The sequence below is a fragment of the Triticum urartu genome, chromosome 1, assembly GCF_003073215.2.
Source record: "Triticum urartu cultivar G1812 chromosome 1, Tu2.1, whole genome shotgun sequence".
NCBI lineage: Eukaryota > Viridiplantae > Streptophyta > Magnoliopsida > Poales > Poaceae > Triticum > Triticum urartu.
In genome coordinates this window covers 325,386,780-325,396,337 of record NC_053022.1, presented here as the reverse complement: position 1 = coordinate 325,396,337, position 9,558 = coordinate 325,386,780, and the positions used below count along the sequence as shown (strand labels likewise).

General features: G+C 47.6%; 2 protein-coding genes across 2 annotated transcripts; one reads left to right on the top strand and one right to left on the bottom strand.

The window, feature by feature from the left end:
• Positions 1 to 591: 591 nt before the first annotated feature.
• Positions 592 to 1,604, top strand: LOC125510039 (mitochondrial import inner membrane translocase subunit TIM23-1-like). Its single transcript, XM_048675130.1, has one exon. It carries the CDS (start codon positions 721 to 723, stop codon positions 1,303 to 1,305), a length of 585 nt encoding a protein of 194 aa, XP_048531087.1. The 5' UTR covers positions 592 to 720; the 3' UTR covers positions 1,306 to 1,604.
• A 1,208-nt stretch (positions 1,605 to 2,812) lies between these two features.
• Positions 2,813 to 6,168, bottom strand: LOC125510031 (molybdate-anion transporter-like). Its single transcript, XM_048675124.1, has 8 exons — positions 5,881 to 6,168; positions 5,602 to 5,746; positions 5,341 to 5,509; positions 4,262 to 4,532; positions 3,908 to 4,170; positions 3,606 to 3,818; positions 3,298 to 3,409; positions 2,813 to 3,188 (listed from the first exon to the last, which is right to left on the bottom strand). The coding sequence occupies exons 1-8, from the start codon at positions 6,029 to 6,031 to the stop codon at positions 3,145 to 3,147; spliced, it is 1,368 nt and encodes a 455-aa protein (XP_048531081.1). The 5' UTR covers positions 6,032 to 6,168; the 3' UTR covers positions 2,813 to 3,144.
• Positions 6,169 to 9,558: the final 3,390 nt, after the last annotated feature.

Sequence of the window (9,558 nt, the reverse complement as noted above, 5' to 3'; positions counted from 1 at the left end):
ACCACCGAACGGTCGCCGAGCGATGACCTGACCGAGCTTGTCGACATGGCGGAGCGATGAAGAGGACGGCGGCGGCAGCGGCAAGCTGCAGGAAGAGGGCGGCGGCAAGCAGCAAGGAAGAGGGCGGCGGCAAGCAGCAGGGGGGGACGTCGGCCTCGGCGGCAGGGAATGGGGGATTAGGGATTTGGCATCGACGGCACAGATATTTCATGGTGGTGGATGGAAATTAGGTGCGCCGGCCTAATTTACATAAATAACCCCCCGCGAACGCCAGCTGTCGCCTCGGATTGGTCAACAAGTGGTCAAATGGAGCGGGGACGAGTGGCGTACGATGAACAGTGACCATACAATCACGTGTAGACGTATTGAGTGACCGTAATGGTCGTATTTTGAGGTACAGTGACCAAAACATGCTTTCTTCGCAAGTTCAAGTACCGCCAGTGTATTTTACTCTTAATAAATTTCCATTTCGTTACCCGCAAAAAAAAAATCCCTTTCGTACAAAACAATTTCGAAAGACAATACTAAAAAAGTTCTCACCCAAGGGACCGAGTGCTCCAGAGTCCACGGCTCCACGCACCGCCTAGAAAATATCGGAAGGACCTCGCTGCAAATGGTGGCTGCGTAAAGCGGCAAAACTAGATCATTTCCTCCGACCCCCTGCTCCGCTCGTCTGCCGCCGCCCACACCCCAAACCCTAACCCTACCGCCGCCGCCGCCATGGCCGACCCGCGGATGTTCCCATCGGGATCAAACGGCCCGGAAGACCACGCCCCCGGCCGCCGGAAGTACAACCCCTACCAGGACCTCAACATGCCCTACAACTACAAGAACCTCTACGACCTCCCCACCTCGCCGGAGTTCCTCTTCGAGGAGGAGTCCGCGGTGCAGCGCCGATCCTGGGGCGAGAACCTCACGTACTACACCGGCATCGGGTACCTCTCTGGCGCCGTGGGCGGCGCCGCCCTCGGCCTCCGCGACGCCGCCGCGGGCGCGGAGCCCGGGGAGACCGCCAAGATCCGCGCCAACCGCTTGCTCAACGCCTGCGGCAGCTCCGGCCGCCGTTACGGCAACAGGCTCGGGGTCATCGGGCTGATGTACGCCGGGATGGAGAGCGGCATGGTCGCGGCGCGCGACCAAGACGACTGGATCAACAGCGTCGCCGCAGGGCTCGGCACCGGCGCGCTCTTCCGCGCCGCTAACGGGCCGCGGTCTGCCGCCGTCGCGGGCGCTGTCGGCGGGGTCCTTGCTGCCGCCGCCTTGGCCGGGAAGCAGCTTGCAAAGCGATACGTACAGGCAATATGAATCTCTTCCTGTTCGCTCAGATCAATGGATCAAATCAATCAGTTGCCAAGAATGGATTATTTTTGCGTTTGTCATTCTCCAGTTTAGCTGCCCCATTAGAGAATGCATAATATCTATGCTGTGTTAGTCACATGTATACGATCGAATGGATGATTTTGGCTTTCTTACAATGTCGGATGCAAGCATGATGTTATACATTTTTCGGGTGTTGCTGAGCAATAAGAGTATTTGATATTTTGCAGCGATTACAGTTGTGAAACATGTACTGCAGTATTTAGTAAGAATGTTCAGTTTGATGAGGATAAGAGTGCATTGTGGATTACTCAGGTTTTCATGCCTGTGCCGTGTGTTAATTTGCCTGTCTTCTGATGTGGTTTGTGGGGCTTCAGAATTTTATGAAGCTGTTCTGAGGTTGATGGTTTATAGCTATGCTCGCCATGGGCACCTATGTTCTGTTGCTGAGCAATAAGAGTCTATTTGATATTTTGCAGCGATTACAGTTGTGAAACATGTACTGCAGTATTTAGTAAGAATGTTCTTCAGATTGATGAGGATAAGAGTGCATTGTGGATTACTCATTGTGTCTTCTGATATTGTTTGTGGGGCTTCAGAATTTCATGAAGCTGTTCTGAGGTTGATGGTTTATAGCTATGCCTGCCATGGGCACCTATGTTCTTTTGCGACTCGTTTGAGAGTCTGATGAAAAACCATTGTGTTTTGAGTTACTCCGGCTGATCATTTCGAATATCTCAGCGCTCCATTTGACCCTAACCCTTGTATCTGTGGTTATCACTGCTTATATTTTCTTGTGATGTACTATGATGTAAGCATTGGCTGTTAATTCTGCTCCTGCCCTGATTTGAGCTTGTTTTGGTGTGTGGCCTTCTGACTGCTGTTCAAATATGCAAGTCACTTTTTGGGAAATGGTTGCATAATTGTGCAGGCACCGGGTTTGATTCAAAAAGCTTTGGTTGAGTTTGATTCAAAACCGTTTTAATTGGGGAAATGATTCTGATCAGCCGGTCGATCTAGCACGTCTCTCTTCCTCATCTTTTTTTTTTCCAACAAAGATGTTGCATAACAGTGGCAGCGAAAGATGATTGTGCAAGTGCGCAATGCGCCGACAGAGATGTTGCAATTTTTGCAATAAGGATCTTGTTGCAAAAATTAGAGAAGAGGTTGTGCAACATGGGTCTTGTTGCAGGAAATTAGAGAAGAGAAGGTTTTTTGCAAAGAGTCTTGTTGCAGAAAATTAGTGAGGAAATTAGAGAAGACAGCTCGTACCAACGAATTGGACAGCTCGCGGCGTAAAAAGATTGGCCGGCCGACGCATGGTATGGCCCTTTTGATTGTAAAATCTGTGCTAATCAGCACACATTTTGTAGAGACAAGAGATCTGTAGACAAATCACTAAGGCTAATCATAGCGGGAGTAACTTAGCGAGTAACATAACACGGCAGAATCTCCTCTCCCTAGAAGAATCCTCACTGGCACCCGGAATGAGGTATACAGGGGCACAAGCTATAGCTTTCATCAAGGGACTGGTTGGATTTAAATACAAATACGATCATCCTATTAGCAAACGTAAGAATAGGAGGGAAATTACAGATCCGGTACTATGCCAAAGCTCTACTGTGCAGTGTATATATCTCAATACATGCCGAGCCGTGTCCTCTCTCCCGACAAAACTGAATACCGTGAGAGCACCTAACAAAGCAAACTAAACGAGGTTTTGTTGCAGCCTTCTGGTTTCCCATCTTATTCAGCAGCCCTGCAGAGAAGCAGATGAAGTTGGAGACTGTTCCATGCCCGGTTCACGTCAATGGCTGCTGGTGTGTTTCAAGGGTTTAGTGGCTCATCTTCTGCTGTCATCTCTGCGGCTTCTGCAGAAATTTGATCTTGTGGTCAGCAATTTGTTAAGTCGGCGTCTAATTCCAAGAGAGAAAATGGCATTTGCTTGCATCAAAATTGAAATGAATGAAGACAACATACTAGTTGATCTGTGAAGGTCGGACACGAACATCAGCCGCCTCTGCAAAATTGCTGCGATGAATAGGAAAATGGAGCACATACCAAACATGACAGCGATTGGGAAGGCATTCACCTGCAAAATAATATTCGTAGGAAGAGCATTATTGGGGATGAGTAATGACGCTTCAGCTTGTTTTAGTAGAATCTTTCTTTAAGCAGGTACTCAGTCAAAATTAAATTCGATTTTTGTTTTGTATTGTTTTGTTATTGCACTGCATTACCAAAAAGGAAAGCCAGAGAGTTGGAATTGAGAAGGCTTTGCTGCTTACATTGTAAAGCACCACACATACAAACAGGTTAAGTGGTATGCGGAAGAAGTTCATGATAGTGCTTCTCGCCTCCTCAGGGATATATTGAGATCTCATCTTCATGATTGACGGCCAGAATATGCCAACACATGACTCGAATATGCAGAAACCAAGAAGTTGTACACTGCCTCCAAATGAGATGCTTCCACCTTTCTCTGAGGGAGGTACTATGAACTGTTGAACAGAGATAGTTGATAGTAACATTTAGATTGTAAGACTAAAACAAAGGAAACAACCAAAGTAGCTATGTGTAGCAGACTTACATTGGTGACAACAGGGAGGAAAAGAGTGAAAGCTGATATCGAGAACACGATCTGCATATAACCTTCGACCTTCATCTTCCGAGCTAATAGACGAGATGCAATTGAGCTACCCAACATCGAGGAGAGCATGAATGTGGCAAATATGAAGCCATGAGGAATGTCTTCATCATTTGGGCTCAAAGCAGGAGTCCACAAGAAAACAAAAGTGTACATTGAACCCTCAAACAGTGACTGTATGGCTCCAAGCAATGCAATCTTTTCATCTGAAATATTATGAGAAATGCATCAATCCTCAGCATTAAGTTTTAAGACAATTATTATGTCCTTTCTTATGGCAAGACAGGCTAAACTTACCAGAAGCAATGGCTTTAGCTGCAACCTTAAACTGGGCCATCAAGTCCTTTCCTTCAGATGCATCTCCATAGTTCTCACCCCACGACGATAAGATGATTGCCATGCCTATTGCTAGGAAGCAAGCGGCAGCATCAAATGGAGCGACAGGGCCAAAACCCAAGTTATCAGCCAGTAGATTTGCAAATAGCCCTGCGACAATGGCAACTAGGCCATTCCCAAGAAATATAGCCTTGGAGAATGTTATTGACAGCCACTGCGGATCAAAACCTCTCTGCACAATCACAAGGTAGATTTGCACACTGTCAGTCAAAAAAATCAAGGGTGTCTTCCAAGAGGAAGCCCCCGAAAACATTGAAAAAAAAATCATGCAGTAGGTTAATCATAAAAGGTACATATGTTTAGGCAAAATAGAACAGTGGATTGTCCTGAACAGGAAACAACAGAGTACTCATGATAGTTGTATGCATCAATTAGTTTCCAGAGCAAATGGGTAATTCTCAGAAGGTTTACCCTGAAAAACTTCGATTTAATATTGTCATGGTTTTAATTTCTGGTGATTCCTGACCACGTGGGAACGGTGGAACACCAGATCTGCCCACACAGGGACTAGATCTCAAATAAACATATACAAAGGAACTTGGACTGCTGACAGAATGTGTGCAAGAGAGTTAACCGCTGATAAGAGTTCCACAATTAGACCTCAGATACTAGTGCAGTTAGTATGTTTAACTGTGCATTGCATGTCGGTGTAGATGCAGACAGCGGGGGTCACGAAGCTTCACTATAAATGTGTTCTTATACATATCTTTTCAGTTTTATATACCTCGAAGTCATTTTATATACACAAGTTGTGATGTACAGCAGTCAACTCCCCCGGATCCAATAAAATTTGGTTAGCTTCAGCACACCACTTGTATGCTGAGCACTAACGCAAATACACATAATTAAAGACACAAAATATCCAAAGATGTAGATATAGCTAATTATTAAGCGGGAGCAGAGGGGTCGTTTCTGAACGAAGCTGAAGCTGGACAACACAACGTACTGAAAGGCACGTAGATCTGGGTGAGAACAGTTACCTTGTTGTGCTCCGCGACGAGCCACGACTCGAACGCCGAGAAGAGCAGCGATGTTGCAATGCCTCCAAGCACGCGGCCAATCATCAGAATCCTGTACTGCGGGGAGTGCTTCGTGATGCAGCTGAGGATGTAGGTGATGCAGTAGGTGATGCACGCCCTCTTCCTTCCCCTGCGAACGACCACCCAAACCCTCATCAGCCATCGGGGCATACCGACGAAATCGACGCAACTCCGCCAAGGAAGGAAGGGGCGACCACGCACTGCTTGTCGGCGAGCGACCCGACGATGGTGCCGAAGAGCATGGAGGAGCCGAAGCCGGCGATGAAGAGGCGGCCGATGTCGCCCTTGTCGAACCCGTACTGGCTGTAGAGGTAGTACACGTAGGGCCCCTGCAGCCAGTCCCCAGCTGCACCGCCGGCACCAGCGCACGATTCAGGCATCAGAAAATCGAGAGACGAGCCAGCATTGCGCCGCCCGGGTTCAGATCTGGGGGAATTAGGAGGGGGGGAGCGGAGGGAGAGGGGTTAGGCGCGTGCGTACACATCATGAGGGAGTAGACGAGGACGTAGTTGTTCTTGAAGGAGTTGAAGGCCGTCGGGGTGGCGACGCGGTCCTTGCCGGACTTGCCGAGCTCCAGCGCCGCCACGACGGCGGCGAGGCCGCCGAAGACGAGGTAGTAGAACACCTCCATGGCGGGGCCGAGGTGCGGAGGGGATCGCGATTCGGGGGCTGGCGAATGCGATTGGGTCGGTTTGTTATAGGAGAATGGATTTTATACGCGCAGCGGCGGGCGTGTCATCTCATCTGCGTCGGATTTCGGGGCAGTGGGCACTGAGGGTGCGCGTGCCGGACGTTTGGTTGTGTCGCACTCGCTCGCCAGTTGGTGCGGTGGTGCCAGCCTGCCTGCAAATCGTCGGCTTCCTTCATTTATTTTTTGTCACAAAACAGTAGTACAGACCAAGAAATTACAATTGTGACAAGTATTGAATGAATATCGTGCAAGTTCTGGACAAATTGGTGAGTGAAGGGAAGTGTAGTAACTTGGTATTTTATCTATGGTGCATTTGAACCGAAGTGATAGTTTCTCTCATCTTGTTGAAAGAGTTGTGAATCGGCTTGAAGGTTCGAACAAAAAGTTGATGTCGTTAGGTGGGAATAAAATTCTTTTGATACCCGTTATCCAGTCTATTCCTATGTATGCTATGGTTGTTTTCAAAATCCCCAAAAAAAAGTGTGCAAAGAAATTACAGATGTAACAGAAGCCTTTTGGTGAGGGGACACACAGGAGGAAAAGAAAATGCATTGGCTAGCTTGGTGGAGGATGTGTCTTCCAGAAGATAAGTGGGGCACGGGGTTTAGCGATTCGGGTGCATCTAATTCAGCCATGTTAACCAAGCGAAGGTGGAGAATGATAACTCACTTTGTTACTCTTTGTGCTACGTTCTTAAGAGCGAAGTACTTTTCTGATGGAAAAGTTCAAAAAGCAAACACTTTTCTAATGGAAACATTCTGAAGGCATGACCAAAAAAGGGATCATTGTTTACTTGGCGGAGTATCTTCGTTTGTCTTCAAAAGTTCAGGAGTGAGCATATTTGATGAGAAATAAATATTTGGGAGGACCACTAGGTACCTTCTAGCCCAACAGGAATAATTCAGTCAAGGAGAGGGAATGTTTTGCTGAGAACAGTGGTTGAGCTTATTAATCCCATACGGGAACATGTGATGAGGATCTTGTAAGGAATATTTTCCTTCCGGTTGATGCAGAAAGGATTTAGAGAATCCCCCTCTCAGTGCAACTTAATGAGGACTTTGTAGTATATCATACGACCAAATCATATTCTTTCTTTGTTCGGTCAGCCCACTACAGAGTAGGAACATTAGTTTGGTGCTAAAATCATTAGTGTTGAAGAGACATAAAATGTTAATTCAGTATGGCCGGCTTTTTGGAAGTAAGGAACACTAAGCAAAATAAAAGTCTTTATTTGGTGCACTGTCAAAGGAGTTGCTCCCGATATGGCAGGCTTCTCCCTCGGCATGTAAAAGTTTCGTCAAAATGCCCTATATGTTCCTCGGGCCCTCAAGACATTTGTCACTTGATATTTACATGTAACCGAGCATAGAAAAGTTTGGAAGGCTCTAGATCTGAACATGGTCATTGATCAAGCCTTGGTGGTGGATCGTTCAGGCTCAGTGGTCTTGGAAGAAATTCTTCATGGTCGAGTAGGAAGTCTCTGGAGTTAGGGCAGCTCAACTTGCAAGAAACAATGGTTGTAGCTTCTTGGTACATCTGGTGGGAGCGGAGAGAAGCAAGGGAAGGCAAGAATGCCAAGTGTCCATTTAGCTCAGCTTTCGCCATTTAGGTACTGACAGCAAATTATGCATAGAAACTTCCTCGAGAGCATGCAAAAAGAGTAGGCTGGGAGAAACCTCACCTCCCGGTACCTAAAAGTTGGACACTGATGCATCTTTTTTTGAAGATGGAATCGGCTCAACAGCTGTTGTTCTTCGTAACAGCTATGAGGAAAGAAATTACCGGAGCTGTAGAAATATTTGACCATGTCTTTGTTGGGGAACGTAGCAATAATTCAAAAAAATTCCTACGTGTCACCAAGATCAATGTAGGAGATGCTAGCAATGAGAGAGAGGGAGTGCATCTTCATACCCTTGAAGATCACTAAGCGAAAGCGTTACAAGGAACGCGGATGATGGAGTCGTACTCGCGGCGATTCAAATCACGGAAGATCCGATCTAGCGCCGAACAGACGGCGCCTCCATGTTCAACACACGTACATCCCGGGGACGTTTCCTCCTTGATCCAGCAAGGGGGAAGGAGAAGTTGAGGGAGAACTCCGGCAGCACGACAGTGTGGTGGTGGAGCTTGCAGTTCTCCGGCAGGGCTTTGCCAAGAACTATGGAGGAGGAGGAGGTGCTGGAGAGGGGAAGGGCTGCGCAAGGGGAAGGGTTACGACAGCCCTCCCACCCCCTCTATTTATAGGGTGAAGGGAGAGGAGGCCGGCCCCCCTAGATGCATCTAGAGGGGGCGGCGGCCAAGGGGGGGACTTGCCCCCCAAGTTAGGTGGGAGGCGCCCCCACCCCCTAGGGTTTTCAACCCTAGGCACCTTGGGCCCTTGGGGGGGCACCAGCCCACCAGGGGCTGGTTCCCTCCTTTGTTCAGCCCATTTGGCCCACCGGGGCAGGTGGCCCCACCCGGTGGACCCCCGGACACCTTTCGGTGGTCCCGGTACAATACCGATAACCCCTGAAATTATTCCGGTAACTGAAACTGGACTTCCCATATATAATTCTTCACCTCCGGACCATTCTGGAACTCCTCGTGACGTACGGGATCTCATCCGAGACTCCGAACAACCTTTGGTAACCACATACTATTCCCCATAACAACTCTAGCGTCACCGAACCTTAAGTGTGTAGACCCTACGGGTTCGGGAACCATGCAAACATGACCGAGACATCTCTCCGACCAATAACCAACAGCGGGATCTGGATACCCATGTTGGCTCCCACATGTTCCACGATGATCTCATCGGATGAACCATGATGTCGAGGATTCAATCAATCACGTATACAATTCCCTTTGTCTATCGGTATGTTACTTGCCCGAGATTCGATCGTCGGTATCTCTATACCTCGTTCAATCTCGTTACCGGCAAGTCTCTTTACTCGTTCCGTAACGCATGATCCCGTGGCTAACTCCTTAGTCACATCAATCTCGTTATGATGATGCATTACTGAGTGGGCCCAGAGATACCTCTCCGTCATACGGAGTGACAAATCCCAGTCTCGATTCGTGCCAACCCAACATATACTTTCAGAGATGCCTGTAGTGCACCTTTATAGCCACCCAGTTACGTTGTGACGTTTGGTAGACCCAAAGCATTCCTACAGTATCCAGGAGTTGCACAATCTCATGGTCTAAGGAAATGATACTTGACATTAGAAAAGCTTTAGCAAATGAACTACACAATCTTGTGCTACGCTTAGGATTGGGTCTTCTCCATCACATCATTCTCCTAATGATGTGATCCCGTTATCAACGAAATCCAATGTCCATGGTCAGGAAACCATGACCATCTATTAATCAACGAGCTAGTTAACTAGAGGCTTACTAGAGACATATTACGATCTATGTATTACACATGTATTACGGTTTCCGGTTAATACAATTATAGCATGAACAATAGACAATTATCATGAACA